Below are 23,543 nucleotides of genomic sequence, written 5' to 3'. Positions count from 1 at the left end.
TGTTTAGTGGAAGCCTAGAAAAATGTTATACTTTTAAGAAACGCGTGATCTTGCTATCATTTTAACGCGACAATTCCAATATTCCAATATATAATATAAGCCGACGATGCCGCTTGTTACGTACAACCTCGAAATGTAGTTAGTATTTTTATCACGATGAGATAATCAAATAAAGCTTTTAATTGTCAATTATTGCCTAGTATACACATTTCATTTGAAGTGGCTAAAATTGTAGACAAAACAAACGACAACTCGTATGAAATTAAATTTGAATTATTAATAAAATTTAATTGATATAATTCAAAAAGTTTAGAATATCAAAAATAGAAATAATATCACATACTTAACATTTTTTTTTTCGTTATTTTATCTGTGTTGATTTTGTTTTGTTTACATTTTGGTCTAAATCTATTTGTAAGTATAACATTTTTGTGACACAAATCGAATAATCATCAATGCTACGTAGTCAAACGTACATTTCTTACTAAGATCACTAGAGTCAGCAGTAGCAGTATGGGTATTCCTAAGACGTGTGATGCAGCGTTGTAGATGGCGCAGTATGGGCACTGGGATGAGCCGCACACCTCACAAATGTTTAGAAGGTATGTGGGCAGTGCGTCGAATATTGTCTCGTTGAAACGCTCTGAGAATATTTTATTTCATATATAAGAATTCGAGTTTAATTTTACTAACTGGGTTTTAAGTCCATTTGCAATATCTTATTAAATAATAATTTATGCTTATCAATGTATTTTGATTATGGTAAAACAAAAATAAAATAGCTATTCATTATATTTGATTGGGATAAAGTAAGATAACTTACCGGGAGCGTAGTAGTCGTATACGCGTATTGGCAGGTAACGCGACATATTAGCGACGGGGTACCAGCGCTCAATCGTGAAGTTCACGCACGTCGTTTCTTGATCGAACTAAAAAAATACATACACAAGTTATAGTAACAAGTAAAATTGATCAAATACTAATATACTATGCTAATCAATTATGTTCTTATAAACAGATGTTATTAACGCGCAAAAAGTGAAGACTAGAAAACATCCTAATTGGGACGTTTTCCTTTAGTCGTTTTACGTAGTAATACGTTATAATACATCATAATTGCGTAGTAATACGTTTTGCGTAATTAAAACATCTAGTTATCCCTTATTCTTATTGTTTTTATCAAGCTATCCTTTTTACTTGTAACGAAATGTAACATAAACGGTCCCCAGCGCGGCACACTTTTTTCTGTTGTTTAGTATGGATATAACATATCTGTTTATTAGAATATCATTGATGCTAATCATTTGATTAATTTTATAATTAAAAATGAGTGCAAATCTACATGATAGTGTATATTTATATTCTCAATTACCTTCAAATTTGAAGTAATTCTCAATTAACCCAAAAAAGTTTTACTTGCAAAAAATTGTCAGCACATGTATATGGATTTAGTCAAAACTATTCTTTCTCAAAGGTGATACTCACATAGTCAAAGTAGAATAGCAGCTTGTCGGGGCGGTACTTGGCGCGCTGCAGCGTGCGCACCGAGCGGGACAGCACGTACGAGTCGAGCCGCTGCTGCTGCACCATATAGCCCGTGGGGATGCCCACCTCCAGCACCGCCATGCCCGAGCGCGGCGACTCTGACGTCAAGGTCCAACTGGGAAGGGAATACAACTCATGCGACTCACTTTTTTAAAGCCAATTCTTCATGAATCGTGAAGAATAGTCAGTTTCGAATAATTAAAAATAATCTCTCAAGTCAGTTTTAAATCATTAAAAATAGTCTCTCAAGTCAGTTTTAAATCATTAAAAATAGTCTCTCAAGTCAGTTTTAAATCATTAAAAATGGTCTCTCAAGTCAGTTTTAAATCATTAAAAATAGTCTCTCAAGTCAGCTTTAAATCATTATAAATAGTCTCTTAAGTCAGTTTTATATCATTAAAAGTAGTCTCTCAAGTCAGTTTTACATCATTAAAAATAGTCTCTCAAGTCAGTTTTAAATCATTAAGAATAGTCTCTCAAGTCAGTTTTACATCATTAAAAATAGTCTCTAAAGTCAGTTTTAAATCATTAAGAATAGTCTCTCAAGTCAGTTTTAAATCATTAAAAATAGTCCCTCAAGTCAGTTTTAAATCATTAAAAATAGTCTCTCAAGTTAGATTGAAATCATTAAAAGTAGTCTCTCAAGTCAGTTTTACATCATTAAAAATAGTCTCTCAAGTCAGTTTTAAATCATTAAAAATAATCTCTCAAGTCAGTTTTAAATCATTAAAAATAGCCCCTCAAGTCAGTTTTAAATCATTAAAAATAGTCTCAATAACTCACCTGGCACACGTCTGGTACTCGATGTGCGACTGGTTCCGGCCGTAGTAGTGCGCGTGCGCCAGCAGCGAGAATGCGCGCTCGGGCGGCATGGTCTGGAAGCGCTCGATGTCCACGTTGTACTGCACCGACATCTGCAGGATGGCGTACCCCGCGCCGCGCGCCGTCACCTTCACCGTGCCCCACGCCTCCGGGATCTGCCCGTCCACAACAACAAACACACGTAAAACGATATTTGCTTTCTATCAAGAAACTTACTAGTTACATTTCCCCGCCACAATGTTTATTCATTTAATTTTATTTAATACTATCATATTTAGTATGTACTAGTAGTCGCCTACGGCTTCGTTCATTTTTTAGGGTGTCGATTGCCATGTGTTGGGCAAAAAAAGTAGCCTATGTTCTTCCTTGGTGTTGTTTGCTTCATACCAAATTTCATCAAATTCGGTTCAGCGGTTTGGTCGTGAAAGAGCGAAAGATTGACCGACAGAATTACTTTCACATTTATAATATTAATATAAATATAGGATTTTCATATACCACAAAATATTATGTACGTATAAAAATATATATTAAATATCTTTTATTCCGAGTTTAATGTGAAAAACTACAACAAATTTTATAGGATATAGTTTTTCCTAGCGTGTTTACGACACTCACATCGATGGTCTGCATGGTGGCGAGGTTGTCGTTGCGCACGCGCAGCGTCCGCGTGTCGCCGTGCAGCGCCACCGCGTCCACGCTCACGTGCAACGAGCTCACATCGCGCAAACGTTTGCGGTTTGTGTATTCAATCAGCGCGCGGAGAGCTATGTACGTGTCCTGGGATAACATTATTATAATTAGTTTTTACACAGAATATTTTTTTAAACATATTGAGTACCGATATATATATATATATATCTGACGACCTTCATGGTCGAGTGGTGTGTACACCGGTTTTCATGGTTACGCCACTCTGAGGTCCCGGGTTCGATTCCCGGCCGAGTCAATGTAGATTAACATTAGTTTTCTATGTTGTCTCGGGTCTGGGTGTTTGTGGTACCGCCGTTACTTCTGATTTTCCATAACACAAGTGCTTCAGCTACTTACATTGGGATCAGAGTAATGTATGTGATGTTGTCTCATATTTATATATTTTTAAATAATTAGTCTTATGTACAAAACCTTTTACATTGAGTTAAGGCTCGCTCAATGTATAAAACTCACCTGAGTAGAGGCCCAGCCACCATCTCTTAATCGTTGTGAATTAAGCCACATTACGATCGGTTCATTGTTATCCTGAAAATACGAATATAATTGAAATTAAAGATTCGTATTTATTACACTGTTAAAATATAAAAAAAAAAAAATAGAACCTAGCCTAACCTGGTGATCCATACAAGCTAATAGAGCGTAGGCCGTAGCTGCAATATTGTTCGAGTCGTACTTGTAGGGCAAACGTGGCAACAAGAACGGTTTCTGATTCTCCATCTTATATGGCGGTTGCGGGACTGGCTCTTTGCCCCAGTAAACTAGTCCACCTACATCAAATATAAAAGTTAATGCAAAAGATCGATACATATACAGTATACACGCACCGGCAACCACAGACAATCGACTTTTTTTTTTTAAATTTATTTTAAATTTTAATTTTTACAATAATGTTAACAATTTTGTTTGTTCTCACCAAGCTATTAGGCTTGACGGTGAGACGCGCTCATTTTGTTTAAAATACAAAAATAATGGTTCACAATAAAATTAAAAAAATAATAATAAAACATAACATCTTCTTCTTAAAAACATAAAAGTAAATCAACACTATAAATTATTTTTAATATTATAAATTTCACTGCAGTCTTTTTTCACGATGACGACAGGTTTTCGTCATTGAGTAACAAGTCCCTAAGTTTTATTTTTAACATTTGTTTACTTATTTTATCATTTTTCCTTAACATATCAAATTTATTAAATACTTTAGGTACAATGTATGCTGACAATCTCTCTCCATAATAATTTCTTAATTTTGGTTGTACTAATTTATTCTTTTCCACATTCCGGGTATTGTATACATTTTTTATCGGTATTTTATATTCTTTATTGTAATAATACTCTAATCCTATTAAATATTCAATTCTTTTTCAATCGGTAAATTTTTTTTTTAAAACTTGAAGGTGTACGGCTGTTTAAGTGTTTTATTCGAGAGTGGTGGTGCGTCTCACCCTCGGTGCGCTGGTGGCGCTTGAGCAGGCGGAAGGCGTGCTCGGAGCTGGGCGCCTTGGCGGCGGTGAGCGCGTAGGCCACGAGCGCCAGCGCCAGCGGCTCCCCGCACTCGTGCAGCAGCTGCAGGTGGCGCTCCAGCCACGCCACGCCGCGCTGCTGCGCCGTCGACACCAGCGCGCTCAGCCCCTGCCTCACGACCACAACCTCATCAATTTAACCATGTCAATTCATATATTACGACCTCCATGCTCGAGTGGTGTGTACACCGGTTTTCATGGGTACGCCACTCTGAGGTCCCGGGTTCGATTCCCGGCCGAGTCGATGTAGATTACCATTAGTTTTCTATGTTGTCTTGGGTCTGGATGTTTGTGGTACCGTCGTTACTTCTGATTTCCATAACACAAGTGCTTCAGCTACTTACATTGGGATCAGAGTAATGTATGTGATGTTGTCTCATATTTATTTATTTATTTATATATTGTCGATGTGACTAGCTACCTTTTTACTTAATACATTATATATGTTTTACATATATACATACAACAAAACAACAACAGCCTGTAAATTTCCACTGCTGGGCCAAAGGCCTCCTCTCCCTTTGTGGAAAAGATTTTTGGAAGATATTCCACCACGCTGTTCTAATGCGGGTTGGTGGAATACACATGTGGCAGAATTTCTATGAAATTTGTCACATGTAGGTTTCCTCACGATGTTTTCCTAGAGTCCACGATGTTTTCCTAGTAAGAGTCGAGATGGCGCAGTGGTTAGAACGCGTGCATCTTAACTGATGATTGCGGGTTCAAACCCTGGCAAGCACCGCTAATTCATGTGTTTAATTTGTCTTTATAATTCATCTCGTGCTCAGCGGTGAAGGAAAACATCGTGAGGAAACATATATACATGTCACTTTCAAGTATTTTTACCAAAAAGTATTTTTTTAAACACTGCATAAACACTCATTTTTAATAACAAACAAATAAAACTCGTTGCCTTCAGTAGTTTGCCAGACTCACCTCTCGCACACCAATATCCTTGAGGTTTTTGACGGACTCCAGAGTGATAACAACTTGAGCGGTGAGGGTGAGATTGCGCTGCAGTATTATCGAATTGTTGACCTGTTAATTATACTATAGTAAGTAACCTTACACGCATAAGAATTTAATTTAGCAACAAGTTAAACATCAGTACATCTTTTTATTTAAAATAATTAATTACATTGGCAACACTCATTTTTGTAACTTAATTTTGTTTAATCACATTGGCAACACTCATTTCTGTAACTTAATTTTGTTGTAATTTTATTATTCTTATATTCAGTATTTATACTTAAAGTACCTTCAGGCCTTTCAGTTGATATCCAGCGTCGCGGTACAGCTGCGAGTCGAGCGGCACGTTGATAGTGCTGTTGGCGTTGCGGTCCGGCAGCCACGTCACCTCGTAGAAGGCGCCCTCGGGCCGCTGGTGCTCCAACACCCACGAGACCGCCATTGATATTACCTATGTATTCATAATATCCTTATATTATTGTCGAACATTACATGGTGGATCATATAAGGGATATAGCCTAATATAACATAAGTTATGGTGCATTGTATGCAACTTTAGTCATTTAATATTTGATTATGAGGAGCTTTTCATGTAACTTTTTTATAGGATTTCATTCATTGAACATTGCTAAGAGTCTTTCTATGTTTACTTCACACAAGCAATCTTTATATCATATAGATTCTGCCTACTGCAAGTAACCTTAAAATAATGATGACGTGGATACGTGAATGTTTTTTTTTAAGTTTGTTGTATCAATAATTTAAGCTTTCCATACAAAATAAATAGAAAAGTAAGGCAACATACATCAGGATCAATATAGATGAAGTTCTCCCACTCGTTGAATGACGCGTCTTGGAATATTTTAGCGCAGAAAGAAGTCAGCCAAACGCTTGATGCCGATTGGTTCCTGTAAAAAGATATACATATTGTAAAAAATATTTTACTTAGAGGTTTATTTGAACTTCATTAATTCAAGTTTATATATGTAATAAACTGCGCATGCACTATTAACTAACTTAAGTATTATCTTGCCATGAATGGTTATATGGATTGCACAACTGTTTTGTTACCTTTTCTATATATCTTTTACAATAACATAAGTAATATATAGCTCATCTAAACGAGAAAAGTGCCAAGGCACATGCGATTTTTTTTGTCAGTAATGATGAGTATTAAGTGTAACGTAATTGTGGCGCACGTTACATGTTTCATCCATTTTTAAATAATTTCAACATAAAATACTAAATTTCTAACATAGGTTATCGGATGTCATCTGTCATTTGACTTTGACAACCATTTCTAAGGCTATGTTTATGCATAATTTAAAAATACCGCTAAATTTGACATTTAAAATAAAAATGCACTTTTTATGCATTATGCGTTCCTGACCTAATTGTGATTTATTATCTTTATATTATCTTTGAGATGATCTTTGACATTTGTCTAAGACCTCACTTTCCTTCCGCTTTTTGAGTCGAAATGTGACGCTAAATTATTTTCAAAGTTTTTGTAACTTTTATTTGGTTTAAACTATTGAATATTGTTGAAAATTGAAGTTTTAAGGCACGATATGTCTTAATTTAAAGATTTGAAAGTAAATCCATGTCGGATTACAAAAATTAATGTGGATATTTGTCGCCTCGTGGTAAGTCGAAAAACTTTCTTCGAAATTTCAATTTATTTCAATTGTTCGGTTTCGTAACAACGATTGTGGTTCTTTACAGGGAATTTTTAGAATATTTCCCATGATGCATTTTGTTATTTTTGGAAAATAACCGGAATTGACCGGGTAAGTTGTTTGGATTATTAAAGTGAAACTATAGATTTTCGAAATTCGTGTTAGGTTCTAATTAGAATTGTTTCTCTTTTGCAGTTATTTTCAACCATTATTTTCGACAATTATTTTCAATGGTTATTTTCAACAGTTTATTTTCAATTGGTATTTTTCTACCATTATTTTCTACAGTTATTTTCTACAACTGTATTATCGAGGATTATTCCTTGAATTATCTTCTTTGGCTGTATCTTCGAGTGGATTATTTTCAACGCTTTCCGAAGAACTTATGAACTTTATTTCTTTGGATATTTTGAAGATAAAATTTTGAAACCTTAAAGGAAGTTTAAACTTTATAACAATTATTTAACCTCTGGATTTCGGTATGTAATTTTTACATATTAATTTTCACCGGAACTTTGGAACTTCGTGGGATTTAGTATACATTTTTATAACTTTATAAAAATTTGGCATTCAAACATTTTTTTTTAAGGATATTTATACATTATTGTAACGTTATTTAAACTTAATTTTTGACTTGTTTGTAACTTTTATTACATAACTTAGTCTAACTTTGAAATATTTTTGCTAACTTTAAAACATTTACAATTGGTAAATATTTAATTAAGATTAGTGAATTTAAATGGATGTAAACATCCAGGCGCCCGATTTTGTTACTGTTGTTACTTTAAGACTTTTTAATTGTTAAAATTATTTTTATATATTATTCTTTTGGAATAAATTAATTTATATCATAGATTTGCCTTTTCTGTAAATCTACTTGTAATGTTGAAGGGTTATTTAACTGACTTCCGGAGCACTTTCTTTCGAGGATTTGTTTAATTTAAAAACCTTGTCCAGCTCTACCGCATTTTTAGTTTGCCTCGAAGAAAATTAAAATTTTTAAATTTAAATTTATTTTTAGTCAATTAATTATTACAATTGACACCCCCTTCAAATTTAATATTACAAAAGTCAAACATCATAAGAATGGACGTGGATGGACACAGAGGAAGGGGACGACTAAAGAAATGATGGGTGGATTGTGTGAAAGATGATATGGCTGGAAATAATGTTACTTGTAAGATGACGACAGAAAGAGAAGTATAGAAAATATACCCCAATTAAAACGTGGGATAAGCCCAGAAGGATAATGGATAATTAATAATACTGAGTATGTAACAGGTGCGAAATCACTTAGTAGCTGTCGAGAACAATCCTGAAATTTGATGATGTAGCATTATAAAGAGAATTTAAAGCACATACCAGTCGCTACGAAACAGGCTGAAGGAGCCATCTGGCTTCATGAAGGAGAGCTGCCTCTGGTACAGGATGTTCATGTGGTAGAAGGCGTCGCGCTCCAGCGTGCGGTTGCGTTGGTTGATGAGGCGCATGTAGAGCGTCAAGTACATATTCGCCGCGAAGCTGAACATGTTCTGTTCTGCTGAATCCTGTCAAACATTTGCTCGATAGTAAATACTTACAACAGTTTTTGATTAATCACCCAGGTTTTCTAAATATAAGTATAACATAAGAATCATACATATATGTATTTAATGAAAACATAATTCAATATGAATTAAAGTAGTCATACTCCATAATTACTTTATTTTCTTTTCTATTCATTTTTATGTTTATCACCAGTTGTTTTTTGGTCTAAGGTAAACTCCTTTCGATGTGATAGTAGATATAAGACGATCAACATTAAGCAAGTATTCCGCTTTTATATAATGTGAGCCAGTGTAACTACAGGCACAAGGGACATAACATTTTAGTTCCCAAGGTTGGTGGCACATTGACGATGCAAGGAATAGTTAATATTTCTTACAGCGTCATTGTCTATGGGTGATAGTGACCACTTTCCATCAGGTGGCCCATATTCTCGTCCACCAACCTATACCATTAAAAAAATGTAAATTCCGACGTAAACTTACCATGGGTAGATCGAGGAGACTAGTGGCGTTAACAGGCATGGTGGGGAAGAGCGGTCCGACCACGTCACCGACGATAGATATCCTAGCTTTGTTCGACCCGAACACATAGTACCGGTCCACCTCGTACGGGATAATGGGCGTCTCCGTCACGTTGACGTGCATGTACTGGAATACGTACGCGCGGTTCGACAGATCCAATAGTATAGATTGGTGTCGATATTGCGGGATACCGTCAGCCTGGAAACGTTTATTTAGAATTAATATTTGTATCATTAAAATCATAAATTGTATTGATTTTAGGAACTATATTTATCTAAAAATTAATAATAATAATAATATATTTTTATTTCAAGAAATTAGATCCCATAGTTTTGTTAATAGAATGTAACTCATATTTAAATGTTAGTAAATTTATAAACTATTACCATTACAAAAATTAAAAATCAATACGATAGCTGGGAGCATGCAGTCCATAAAAGTGTATTAAAATTGTAAGCGAAAATTTTATTTTAAATGTGCTATATTACGATATAAAAAAGTATATAACTGGCTGTAATCAAGTTCAACGGCCGGTTATAATACAGGTTGGTGAGCAAGGGACGCACCTCGACGTCGATGTACTTGGAGGCGCGGTGCGTGCCCTGCAGCGTGGCGGCCAGCACGTCGACGCGCACGCGGCCCAGGCGCGCCGGCACAACGGGCACGTGCACCACGGCCGCGTCGCCCGCCAGGATGTACACGAAGAACTGGTGCTCGCCGAACGACGTGCGCGGGTTGTACGACCGCACCTGCGCGCCAGCGTTAGCACTAGTGATGTGCCGGATCGTATAAAATGTAGATCCGCGGATACGGATCTGAATACGGATATTTGTTGTTAAGATCCGCGGATACGGATACGGATATGGATCTTAACTTTTTTACAAATTTAAAATATTTTAAAGATCTAAGTTTTTTTTATTGTTAATTAAAAGTGATCTCATAACTTTTTATACTACTCATCTCATTAAAAAGCTAGTTTATTTAGAACCTTGAAGTTATATACTATTGGTATGATAACTAATGATAAATGATACATATGATAACTACGCCAAAGATTGCAACATAAATGAGCCAAATATTTGATTTTAAGAAATAAAAAAATATCCGTATTGAATTTAATAGTTTTTTATTTCTACCTAATGACCTATTAAAGGCGAAGGGTAAGGCGCACTAGCGACGCCACTTGCTGGAAATTGTTAGCTACTAAACCGAATCTATTTTAAGTAATTGTGGACCGTCACAATCTCGGCAACTGACGTCGCTAGTACGCCTTACCGTTCGCCTCAAAGAATATATTATCTATAAATTTAAAATTAATAAGGAATATCCGCGGATACGGATACGGATACGGATATCCGGCACATCACTAGTTAGCACCAGCCAGGAGCTGTACGCCACGGTACAGTAGCCGTGGTCGGTCGAATACTCACAATGCCGTTCTCCTCCACGTGCACGAACTTGTAGTCCGGCGACGAGGCGAGCACGACGACGGCCTCGATGTTCTGCGGCTGGTAGTTGAACACGGCCACGCGCAGCCCGAGCTGCTCGCCCTGTTTGCAGCGATCTGGTCCCTCCACTTTTATGAAGAACGGCAAAATGCCTACGTACTGTGAAAGACATATTTTTATTTTACTTTTATTTGTTTGGTATGCAGAATTTCATTGTAGTTCCAGGTCTAAGCGATTGGAAAATCCATCTTTATGAAGATTTTGTATTTAAAATAATTGTGTTTATGATTTATACATTTTGTGATACATAAATTATTATTTTGTTTAAATTCTGAGATTGAGTGTGTGTGAGTGACCAGAATTTGTTTTAAGATAATTCTAAAAAAGACAAATTCCAAGAGAGACTAGTCAACTGCACTAGAATTATGTAGCTGTAGATATACTATCACTACGCGAAGATATTATCCATGACATTGAGATAATAATAGTTGTAGTCACTATTACAGTAATGATCAAGATCTCATTCGCATTCATTGTCAAGTGTCGACGTTAGCTTATAAAGGCTACTAGGCCGGACTCACGGTGAGCGGGCGCGACAGCATGCCGAGGCCGGCGCCGGGCGACATGGCGAAGGCGGACAGCGTCCAGTGCGCGGGCGCGGCGGGCACGTCCAGCGTGAACACGTAGCGCCCGTGCGGCCCGATGTTCACGTCGCGCCACAGCCACACGTTCTCGTACTGCCGCAGGATGCGGTTGAAGCGGAACTTGCGGAAGTGCGCCAGCTCGAACGAGTCGTCGCGCTTGCCTGCGGGGCACACACGCGATTACAGCGACCCGTCGCGCGCGTGCGCACGCACCGATGCCGCTCCGCGCGGACTCACAGTTGGCCTCGTCGGTCCTGTCGGCGCAGTCGGGCGTGCCGTCGCAGTGCTTGTCGAAGGGGTAGCAGGCGCCGTCCAGGCACTCCGCGTAGCCCATGGACGCGTTGCACAGGCTGGGCCGGCGCCACACCGCCACGTCGCTCAACACTATCAGACCGGCGAATCTGCGCACGCGCAGTGGTGTGAGTTACATTTACATATCCATGATTTATTAGATCATATTATTATCGTTCCCTCTCAGGCCGGTCGGGGTAAGAAAAGGTCACCTAAAGATCTATTTTCATGTGCTTAGTATGAGCGATAATCTGTGTTACCGATCGAGAACACATGACACTGACAGATATATTTTGATAATTCAGTAGAAGATGTCATATCTAATTTAAATTTGTAATGACTAATTACGTCATTTTAGTCCATAGTTGTAACACTATTTTGAACCAAGTTAAATAAATAATAAATATGAGACAACATCACATACATTACTCGGATCCCAATGTAAGTAGCTGAAGCACTTGTGTTATGGAAATCAGAAGTAAAGAATGTATGAACACCGATGTACACACCACTCGACCATGGAGGTCGTCAAAGTTATCATATTGTATAAGTTTAAATTTATATTCAGTTGACAGTTTAGTTCTTTAGTTTCAAAAGGTACTAAGAGCTTACGACTTGATAAAGGAAGGAATTTAAAAATTGACGACGGTTTTCTTACTCTAACTGTACATAGCATAACAAAGTATTGTTGCAACAATTGATGCGATCCATCCATAGTTGAGAATAATCGGTAAGGAAAGCATGTGTTACTTACTCAAAGGTGCGATTGGCATCGATACCAAAACTCGGCGACGGGAAGTACACGAGTTCGTCAGCGTCGCCGAAGTGCGAGCGCCAAGTGTATGCAAACGTGCCGTTCGTTGCCTCATCGAAGTGAGACATCTTGGATATCACCTGCACATATTTATTACTGATTAATACACACATGTCTACGTCAGCGTATCTTCATACGAGATGTACATATGCTAAAGGAGAAATGTTGGAGAAGAATCCGGATGGCTCAGTGGATAAGGCACGAGAAAATTCCATGTCGATAAAATTTCAATTTTACCTCGTGAATTAAGAAAAATGTCTCTGATAATATTCAAATTCATATGATAATAGGCTATTTGACAATGCGAAAAATAAATTTTAAATTATTGTAATCAGTGTATATTGTGAGTTTAAAAATGGTTATTTACTAACGAAACTTGAAAATAATATTCAAAAATCAATAAATAAAAATGCATTTTCAAACGTTTGTCACATGACACAAAACGCTCCTGATTGGCCGGGCTTACAATGAAGTCACTTTCTTGTAAACCTTGCTTTTCTACTATATGTACCACAGATTAAAATACAGCAAAGTGACGTCACCGACCCGATTGCAGCGCCGTATTGTCCAAGTAGCGTTTTCGCGCGTTATTTAAATATGGAATTTTTAATATGTAATTTTTCGGCAAATATGTACTAGAAATAATATAAAATGGATTTTAAAAACCAGTCAAATAGCCTCTTCTATCCCTAAGCACAGCAGAGTTAACTCCAACCGTAGTGAAATAGTAGGTGTATGTAGTATGGTAACATTAATGGGCGGTACGTATATGTGCTGACGGATAGTGTACCTTAGCGTAGGTGAGCTCGTTGCCGGCCTGCATGGTGTAGAAGGCGTGGTCGATGCCGGACAGCCCCACGTAGGCGCCGGGCTCGCCGTAGATGGCCACCTCGACGCGCTCGCCCGTGCGGTGCTTGCGGTTGTTCACGTGCACCGTGAACTGGAATCGTATTTCGTTGCCATCATTCATCATAAGAATGTATTATAATCCTTTTTATTATACTGCTTTTTTGCTGATACTCAAAATACTGTTTGAATTGAAGTATTATAATTTTAATGTATATTTTAAAAATGTAGCAGTAAAATTGCTTATTATAATTATAATTAATACTTGGTGGTAGGGCTATGTGCACTTGGTGGTAGGGCTTTGTGCATGCCCGTCTGGGTAGGTACCACCCACTCATCAGTTATTCTACCGCCAAATAGCAGTACTCACTATTGTTGTGTTCCGGTTTGAAGGGTGAGTGAGCCAGTGTAACTACAGGCACAAGGGACATAACATCTTAGTTCCCAAGGTTGGTGGCACATTGACGATATAAGGAATAGTTAATATTTCTTACAGCGTCATTGTCTATGGGTGATGGTGACCACTTACCATCAGGTGGCCCATATAACATAAAAAAAAATACACATGTATTTTCGTTAGACATTTGAAACAGATTATATTGCTTATGAAACCGGTGTCAAATATTAGCACTGAACAGCGCCAGTCTGGGCACTCACGTTGTTGGTGGAGACGCCGTTGACGGGGAAGGTGAGCGAGTCGGCCAGCACGAGCGCGCGGCGGCGGTGCGCCCACACGAGCAGCGTGGCCACGGGCGCCATCTCCGCCGACACCGACACCGCGAACGTGCGCACGCCCTCCTGCGCACAAACGCTCGTTAGCACCGCGCTCACACACGACTGTCTTTTTTTTTTTTTAACCCCCGACGAAAAAACGACGGGGTGTTATAAGTTTGACGTGTCTGTGTGTGTGTGTGTGTGTGTGTCTGTCTGTACCACTCTAGCCGCCGAACGGATTGACCGATTTTGATTTAGTTTTTTTTGTTTGACAGTAGAAAATGTCGAGAGTGTTTTTACGTAAGTTTGATGAAAATTGTTCCAAGATGGCCGCCGCCACAAAATGACAGATTAGATATTTTTTTTAAACTCCATCAATATGGGTATCAAATGAAAGGGCTTGACTAGTAGAATACTATTAGATATGACAAATTTAAAATACAAGATGGCTGCTTCTACAAAATGGTGCTTTACATTTTTTTATTTAAAATACAACATCCACAGGCTCGCAGATGCCCTTGCCTTTTTTTACATTTTATATTCAATTACATTTTGACGTTTTATATTTATACTAAACATCAGCAGATCTTCGCTGGAAATCATTTTTGTCGTCTTCTTGGGAGACGTGGCCCACACTGATTTTTTTTTTTTTTTATTTATTTATTATTAAATAATATATACTAATGTATAATAAATAATATATAAACTATAATAAATAATATATAGCAGTATATGTGTTCGAATTACTACAATCCACACGTCTGTCTTATGTACACGCCTTATGTACCCGAAACATTTTGTACCTGCATGACCTCCTGGCCGCTGGTTATGATGATGCCCTTCGACATAAGCACGTAGTTGAACGTCTCCATGTAAAAGTTACTCTGCACGTGGAAAATGACGTACTCGCCAACCTGACCAAGGAATATTGAACGAATTAAAATTTTCCGACATTAATATCTCGTCCATCCGTCACCATCTCTGTGCACCTTGGCGTCGGTGGTGGAGGTGGAGACGCGTATGTGGTGGTGGTCGGGGCTGACGTGCGCCAGCAAAGAAATATTGAACGAATTAAAATTTTCCGACATTAACATCTCGTCCACCCGTCACCATTGGTGTATTGCTGTTCTCTTTGTGCACCTTGGCGTCGGTGGTGGATGTGGAGACGCGTATGTGGTGGTGGTCGGGGCTGACGTGCGCCAGCAGCCGCACGTCGGCCGCCGCCCGCCCGCCCAGCGCGTCCGTCAGCGTAGCGCTCAGTCGGATGCCCGTCACGCTGTTCAACACCTCGCGGTAGTTCGGATCCTTCTCCAGACCTACGAGGACGAGATCAGGGAATGTTACTTTACTATATTATTTAAGCTTTTAGGACAGTTAAGTTATACTTGGTGGTTGGGCTTTGTGCAAGCCCGTCTGGGTAGGTACCACCCACTCATCAGTTATTCTACCGCCAAACAACAGTACTCAGTATTGTTGTGTTCCGGTAATCTTAGGGTTCGTTAGATAAGTTATTTAATCTGAACGAAATATATGCCCGCAGAGGTGGGTACGGACCGAGTAGTTCATAGAGGTCGAGGCGCAGGTGCCACACGGCGTCGTGTCCGGGCAGCAGTACGGGTCGGCGCGGCTGCAGGGCCCCCCCTCGCCCCTCCAGCGTGCCCGACACGTGCAGAGACACGCCCGCCGCCTGCCACGCCGGCAGCCGCGACCCGTCGTGGTACGACACCGCCATCTGGGAAACGCAGAGTCGTGCCGTGTCATTATTAGTGCATACTATACAACAAAGACGCTTACCGCTATCACTCCCTATGTATAGTACGACACAACTTAGATGTCGCATCGGCAAAATTCGTAAAACCGATCACATCCGAATTGAGTACGCTATCCCAAATTATCAATATTTATTTCTCATGCGAATATGATCTTTACACAAACGTAATAACTTCTAATATCATATGACCTAATATATTCGTAAATTTGACGCTTCGATTTACATGCACTTGCTTTCTCTGACGCGTGAATCTATAGCGACGAATAGCGTCGAATGGCGCGATAGGGAGCTATTTCTATTGGCTGTGTAAATCGACAGTAATCGGTTTTATTTTCATTCCATTGCATTTTCCGATGCTACATCTAATTTGTGTCTTACTATACGCAACGGATTTTGGTGCGGTATTTTTAAAAGATATAGTGAGTCGAGAGTATATACAACAACAACAGCCTGTAAATTCCCACTGCTGGGCTAAAGGCCTCCTCTCCCCTTGAGGAGAAGGTTTTGGAACATATTCCACCACGCTGTTCCAATGCGAGTTGGTGGAATACACATGTGGCAGATTTTCAATGAAATTTGTCACATGCAGGTTTCTTTACGATGTTTTCCTTCACCGCTGAGCACGAGATGAATTATAAAGACAAATTAAGCACATGAATCAGCGGTGCTTGACTGGGTTTGAACCCGCAATCATCGGTTAAGATGCACGCGTTCTAATCACTGGGCCATCTCGTTTTTTTTGTATATAACACTTAGACAATATATTAAAGAAACAGTGATATATTCAGGAATTTCTGATGTGATGTCGTAAATAAACAATTTTTGTAGTATATTTAGTATCAGTATTGCACCCGTGCGAAACTGAGGCGCGTCGCTAGTACTCACATAAACGTCAAACGGCATCGCCGGCTTGAAAACTTGCAATTCACCTCCGAGGAAGGTGACCGACAGTGATGAGTTGAAGATCCTCGCTATACTGTAACCCTCGATCACCTCGTCCAAGAACGGATCGCCGACGGATGCTGTGATAATTACTTCCACCCCGTCCAGGGTTGGCACCAGCTGAGCTAGCTCAGACATTGGGTACTTGAAGTTATATGTCCCATTGAACTGAAATGTCATGTCAATTTTTTTAAAGAAAATTTTATCAGAGCTGTTTCTTATGAATCTTTACATTAAAATTTTAAAATATAATATATAAAAATAATAGGATAATTTATTTGATCACTAAAAATATGACTATTTCATCATGAAAACAACTTGTTATGAGGAACACTAGAAATACGTACTAAATATTTTTTTATTTAGAAATACTTACTAAATTATTAATAATATCTAAAAAAATTAAATTCTAAAATTTTTATCATTGAAAATTTACTCAATTTTTTTTTTTAATTGTTAATGTTATACTTACAAATCTAAAGTACGGCAGTTTATCGTAGTCAGGGTTGTTGTAGTAGTTGTATGTGGAGGGAGTGTTGTATGGGGAATAGTTTGGAATATTCAAATGTGCGAGCTCGATCGGATCCGGTCTCGGCATCCAGAATGGATATTTTTCATCCTGTGTTAAATAAATTAGTAATTATATAGTGCATTAATAATTTTTTTCAAAATAACTTAATTGTATGTGTTCTGCTACAAAAACCAAGATACTCCATTAATCAGTTGAAGTTGACTTAATATCTTAGCATATAAACATAAAGTAAATAAAAACGAAATACGTACAAAATTGAACATTCTATGGGTGACCTTCTGCGGGTCGACCCACCAATCCGGTTGATCGATCTGATTTGGCTGTCCGGGCCGGTAGTTGACCGGCCGTCCGTACTCGTCCACCTGGCCATCGTACTCGTACGGCGAACGACCGGTCTCATTGTAAAGGTACGGATTGTAGTTCTGGCGAACTAAAAAACAAATCATCCATTAGTCCGAGCCACTATGGTAACGATTAACGAATAGGGAATAGTGAGGAATAGGGAGTAGCGAGGAGTAGGGAGTAGTAAGGAGTAGGGAGTAGCGAGGAGTAGGGAGTAGCGAGGAGTAGGGAGTAGTAAGGAGTAGGGAGTAGCGAGGAGTAGGGAGTAGCGAGGAGTAGGGAGTAGTGAGGAGTGGGGAGTAGCGAGGAGTAGGGAGTAGCAAGGAGTAGGGAGTAGCGAGGAGTAGGGAGTAGCGAGGAGTAGGGAGTAGTGAGGAGTGGGGAGTAGCGAGGAGTAGGGAGTAGCAAGGAGTAGGGAGAAGCGAGGAGTGGGGAGTAGCGAGGGGGGTGCGTCACCTTGCGTGTACTGCGGGGAGGAGAGTGGCGCGCCGGGCCCGCGGTTGTTGAACTGTCCGCGGCGGAAGTGCAGCGGGCGGTACTGCGGGATGGGGCGCAGCGTGGCGCGCAGCGTGAGGTTGCCGCGCACGGGCGCGCCCGACGTGTAGTTGGCCATCACGCGCCCGTGGATGTACTGCTCCGTGTTGAAGAAGAACGCCGGCATCGTCACGTTCACCTGCCGACGACGAATGTCACGTAAGCTAATCTTAAATCCCCCGATTCTTTTCATTTCTTAAAAAAAGTATTTGGGTGTAGTCATTTCAAAGGTATTATATATATAAGGAACATAAATGTTACCTCGAATCTAGTCTGATAGTATTCCTCGACGAGGAATTGCGTCTCCTCGACTTGTCCCAGCGCTTCGACCCGCACGGTCCACTCGCCAAACAGCGGCTGATCCGACAGCTGATATTGCAGGCTCACCGTTCCGAAGTTGCTCTATTGAATGAAACAATATTTTAAATTTATACTTTAAAAGTAAAATCTATGTAGGGATGTCACAGGGAAAATTCTACGACTGATTCTAAGACAAGTATAGTAAGAATTAGGGTCAGTAGCAGTTTTTTTGTAAATTCATAAAATTCATAAAAATCTGATTTAATTAACCTTTTGTTTTTTAAGTCCATTAAAAAGACTAGACTTATATAGAAAGTAGAAAGATGAGAATAAAATAATTGATTTACTTTAAAACATTATAGAAAATTTCTGATTCACAGATATTGATGTTAATGGCTAACTAGTAATGTTCAGTTAAACATGAGTAACATCATTACTTGACAAGTCTACAGATAAATATTTTCTTACAGTATTGTCTTTAGCCATTACGAGAATTTGACCCAAAACTGTAACATCAGACACAATGGTACATAATTTTTGCAAAACCTACACCAGTTATGAGTTCATTGTTCAACTGACACTGCAGACATTTTTATCTTTATCTTAAACATTACCAATAGTCAAACACAAAATACACAAATAGTATACTAGCAACTAGCAGGCAAAATAGTTAAACCGTAATCATAATAATTACATTATATAAAACAAAATTGCTTATTTCTGTCTGTCCCTATGTAAAATTACACAATGGATTTTGAAGTTTTTTTTTTAATAGATGGATTGATTCAAAAGGAAAGTTTATATGTATAATACACGCACAATACAGTAAAGAATGGCTGAAAACATGTAAACATTGTAAAACATTCTGCAGTACATTTAGTATCAGTAGTAGCATTGCAACAGTTTGTAGCAGGTCGAATCACTAGTTATTATATAAATATAAACATAATGTATCTTATGGGGAATTATTAATATATAATGGAAAAAAAAGGTTTACCTGTCTTGAAAGCCATCTTTTCATGATGCGTCGGTTAGGATCGAGGATGAAGACATCGATAGCTCGTCCAAACGCCTTCAGCTCTGTGTTTATCGGGATCACGCGGAATCTCACTGAAATTAAATTCAATCCCATCATTAATAATTACATGATTGATTAATTTTAAAAATACATCTGAAATTCATTATTTATTTAAGACTTTTATATACAAAATTTTGGTAGGTAAATTTTGCAATAGTTGCATTTGGTTTTTCAAATCAACAACACAGGATTAATTGTGATTGTAAAAGATATGATATAAATTACTTCAAAAACAATTGAATGTTTGTTTACAGTTTGGGTGAATATGTTTTTGTGTTTCCGAAGTGTATTTATTTTTTAAATATATAAGGTACATATAAATTTTTAAAGCAATAAACATATAATAACAAAATGTAAGAACAAAGTATAGAAAGTATATGAAGATTTATTTCCTCAATTTAACCCACTTGGCTAGCTTACTTTCAGTTATACAACATCTTTTAACTGTCAGAGTCATTAGTTCCCAAAATAAACCTGGCACTTAACTATTAGTTGTTGGTTGAGAAACAAACTATTTAGAATAAACTGCTTAAATTTAGAACGAAAGCACACTTTAGAAATAAAAACGTTTGTTTTTTACTTTAATGCAGAAGTTAAAAGATAAAATAGATTAATAAAAGTACTAAAAATGTCAACTGTATCATGAATAAATTACCTGTCTGACTCTGCATATAGACCGGCTTGTCCATCTGTATAAATATTGTCATGAATCTTTGCGAGAAGGTCAATTTTGATTCATTTACAAACGCGCGTCCTCCAAATGGATCGTCTAAATACAAGCCTTCAACACGTAATTTGTAATCACCTGGAACTGACGTGGCCGGTACCTAGAGACACAAACGATTATCAGTTATAAAGAGCTAATGATTTACAATTACATCAGAAAATTAGTGTTTGAGTATCCTTAAAAAAAAAAATTAGTATAAATTCAGTAGATTATTACACTCAAGTAAAATACGAGAGCCATAATATTGATGTAAGTACTTACTCTCATGTTAAGAATTTCGGGCACTCCTTCTTTCACTTTCTCAATCACATCTGTTATTTCCACACCATTACATGATATAGAAGCCCTGATCGTCATCTGGAGCCGAGCCCTCAGTATATTAGCTGATATTTTATATATTTGGCCTGGCCGAACCATTTGAGAGGCAACTATGAAGTAGGTGCTGCAATTAAGTGAAATATTATTTATATTTTTAACAAATAATTCGATATATTTTTTATTTTGATAACATTGACAACTTTAAAAGACCTTTTCAAAAAAGGTAATATATTTCATCATGCAAAAGCAACCTTAAAACAATACTTACAAAATTATCATAAACTATAATTACAACAAATTAATAATTAAAACAAATGGCAAAATTCATTTAAATAATATGATATAAAATTGATTACAAGTATCAGTACCATTATGAAAGTTTTCTTTTTCTTTTATTAAGAGGGATTTTAATAATCTTACAATCTATTTATTAATTTGTATAAAAGTACTACTACTTATTAATTTAAAATATCAGGGATATTCCTTATCGATACATAATAACATTTACACTTAAATCTATTAGATCATACAAATATTAAGTACAGAATTGAGATTATAATTTATCTAGACTGTTAATGTGAATTGACATAAGTTATTTACCTTTATTACAAAACATTAATATAAAAATCAATATCATATTCTACTTACGCTTCATTGATGATAACACTTTCATGTTCTAATTCAGCACTTTTAAAAGAAGTGGTGTAAGTACGACTGTTATCCCACGACGGTCTTGGTGTATTGTCAGAACTGAACGGATTTTTATTATATGTAGGATCATTTCGGGTATCATATTGGTTGTATCTCTGATCATTATTCTGATTACGATTGGGATCGTATTGGTTTATATCAAACTGATTTCTGTTAGAGTACCTCCTGTTTGTACTGTCATATTTCGGGTCATTTGTATTGTAGTCATTTGTTGGGTTCAACTGATTATCAGGATTGTATGTTGGTGAACCATAATCTTGGGCTAGGCATGACTGCAGTAGTAGTATTGGTATGATGTGTATAGTCTTAAGATTCATAATTCAGTCTTTTAATTTCATTAGCCTGAAAAGATATCTGATAATAATATAAAAAAAATCTTATTTGTTAATTTAAATAAAATATATTAAACATGATAAAACAATCCAAATTATGCTTAAGAATGTAATTAAAGATACTTTTAAAATGAAAGCGAATTACGTTTTCGTAAAACTAACAACAACATTCGCGGCATGTCTGTTTTGTTTCAGTTTTCAGTCAAATTATAAACATCTATCATAGTTTTTAATACTCATAAGTGATGTTTGAAATATGATTGTTAACTGAAAACCATAGCTGGAGAATTCGCTAAATAACTCAAGGCACGATTAACACTAATTTTAATTCAATAATAACTTACAATTACTTAACCTGAAGTTAACGCCCATGGAAACGCCTGGCTTTTTGTTTTTGCACAATATACACTATAAAAACACAAACATTGCACATTAGAGGATTATCTTGGTATACACAATAATTGTATAGCCGCAATTCATACAATCCTTTTAAAGGAAAGGTAAAAATCTGTTTACGATATATAAACAAGTTCGTTACACCGTCACATTACTCACTTCACGCTGAAAAGTATCCAACCAAAGCCAAAACCCGTTCGACGCAGCCGCACCACGCCCGGTTAATGACAATTTGAATTGACATCAACAAACCGTAGGTAAGAAACCGGAAGTTTACTTAAAGTAAAGACACTACTACACATACAAGTTCATAATTTTAAAATTTAACTACCAGTACGGGATAATAGTTAATACTTAGAATTAAATGTTTCAATACAGCAATGCCTAGGACACTCGAAGTTGAAGTATTCTGATGTGGTGTGCCCATTACATTAATATAATAACGTAAGGGATATTTTTTATCATTGGTAGGTACGTAATTACTAGCAGGCTATAAAAATCTTTTGAAGTCAAAGAAGGCTTTACAATAATCGCTTTTTAACAAAATGTGCACAATCAATCGGTCGAGGTCCCAAATGTTTGTTTTATATTATTTTATAGAGCAAAAACCTTCACAAGTATTCATTATGATCTTCTCAATTTGTAGCCATTTTATAACAGAATCCAAATATTGATGAAATGGAAATATATATCATGACAAAAATAAAAAATAATTTCAGAAGTAATTGGTTTAATTTCAACATTAATATTATGACTTAAGAATGTCTATCGCCTTTTCAGTTCACCTGTAATAAAATAAAAACTGGATATTTTTTTTTAATAGGGTCATTACATATCATGATAATCGAAAGGGTTTTTGGAATTGCTTATCACTTCAAGAATGTACTAAGTATTACAAGATGATTTTCTAAACACTGATTGTATTTTTAAATATCAAATGAGTAGCGCCAATAATCATTCATTCATTTTTTATTATCATAAGTACCACCACCACCAGATCTAATCTTAACCATCAAAAGCCCCACTCAAACATACAATAAAAAATCATCTAAATTGTTCCAACCGTTTACAAGTACCGTTAAATGGTCACATATATTATAAGATTTATATATAGGTATAAAGATACACATTAAAGGTTCTCAAGCGTACGAATGTTTTCCAATCTCAATTGATTCCAATGCAATCTATCGTCGCAATTAAATAAAGTTATCTATTGTAATAAATAAAGGATAGCATAATGCGTTACTAATTGGAAAACTATTATCTCTTAGCACTAGCTTGTTAAAAATAATTATAAGATATAGATGACGACTGTTCGCCTCGTTTATCTCAAAGACACTATATGTGCTTTGTATTTTGGTCTTGCCCCGCCACTGGTTCAAAGGGAAGTATCATATCGAAATGGTCTTATTGTTACAGTTATTAGTGTTTTTGGAGAACTGGGTAAAGTATCTTAGCAATTTGCGTTAATACCCAGTAGGT

General features: G+C 37.1%; 1 protein-coding gene across 4 annotated transcripts; it reads right to left on the bottom strand.

The window, feature by feature from the left end:
- Nucleotides 1-361: 361 nt before the first annotated feature.
- LOC124537256 (CD109 antigen) lies at nucleotides 362-22,306 on the bottom strand. 4 transcript variants are annotated; one of them, XM_047114030.1, is made up of 34 exons: nucleotides 22,221-22,306; nucleotides 22,010-22,073; nucleotides 21,271-21,675; nucleotides 20,566-20,746; nucleotides 20,233-20,404; nucleotides 19,497-19,609; nucleotides 18,461-18,601; nucleotides 18,122-18,338; nucleotides 17,575-17,753; nucleotides 17,264-17,410; nucleotides 16,735-16,959; nucleotides 15,633-15,810; nucleotides 15,219-15,394; nucleotides 14,882-14,992; nucleotides 14,022-14,162; nucleotides 13,309-13,458; nucleotides 12,459-12,598; nucleotides 11,651-11,814; nucleotides 11,351-11,574; nucleotides 10,752-10,928; nucleotides 9,888-10,070; nucleotides 9,283-9,519; nucleotides 8,615-8,799; nucleotides 6,379-6,481; nucleotides 5,863-6,024; nucleotides 5,541-5,642; nucleotides 4,527-4,713; nucleotides 3,694-3,848; nucleotides 3,535-3,606; nucleotides 2,986-3,147; nucleotides 2,329-2,522; nucleotides 1,486-1,660; nucleotides 824-929; nucleotides 362-643 (listed from the first exon to the last, which is right to left on the bottom strand). In XM_047114030.1, exons 3-34 carry the CDS (start codon nucleotides 21,648-21,650, stop codon nucleotides 459-461), a joined length of 5,424 nt encoding a protein of 1,807 aa, XP_046969986.1. In that variant the 5' UTR covers nucleotides 21,651-21,675; nucleotides 22,010-22,073; nucleotides 22,221-22,306; the 3' UTR covers nucleotides 362-458. The 4 variants fall into 4 exon arrangements, with proteins under 4 accessions (XP_046969986.1, XP_046969989.1, XP_046969987.1 ...); XM_047114033.1 differs by having other exon boundaries at nucleotides 22,021-22,073; nucleotides 22,221-22,304; XM_047114031.1 differs by lacking the exon at nucleotides 22,221-22,306 and having other exon boundaries at nucleotides 22,010-22,214.
- Between the last annotated feature and the right edge of the window lie 1,237 nt (nucleotides 22,307-23,543).

This window comes from Vanessa cardui, chromosome 18, assembly GCF_905220365.1.
Source record: "Vanessa cardui chromosome 18, ilVanCard2.1, whole genome shotgun sequence".
In the NCBI taxonomy this organism is placed as follows: domain Eukaryota; kingdom Metazoa; phylum Arthropoda; class Insecta; order Lepidoptera; family Nymphalidae; genus Vanessa; species Vanessa cardui.
Note: the sequence above shows the minus strand (reverse complement) of the source record. Positions and strands in the feature narration are given on the sequence as shown.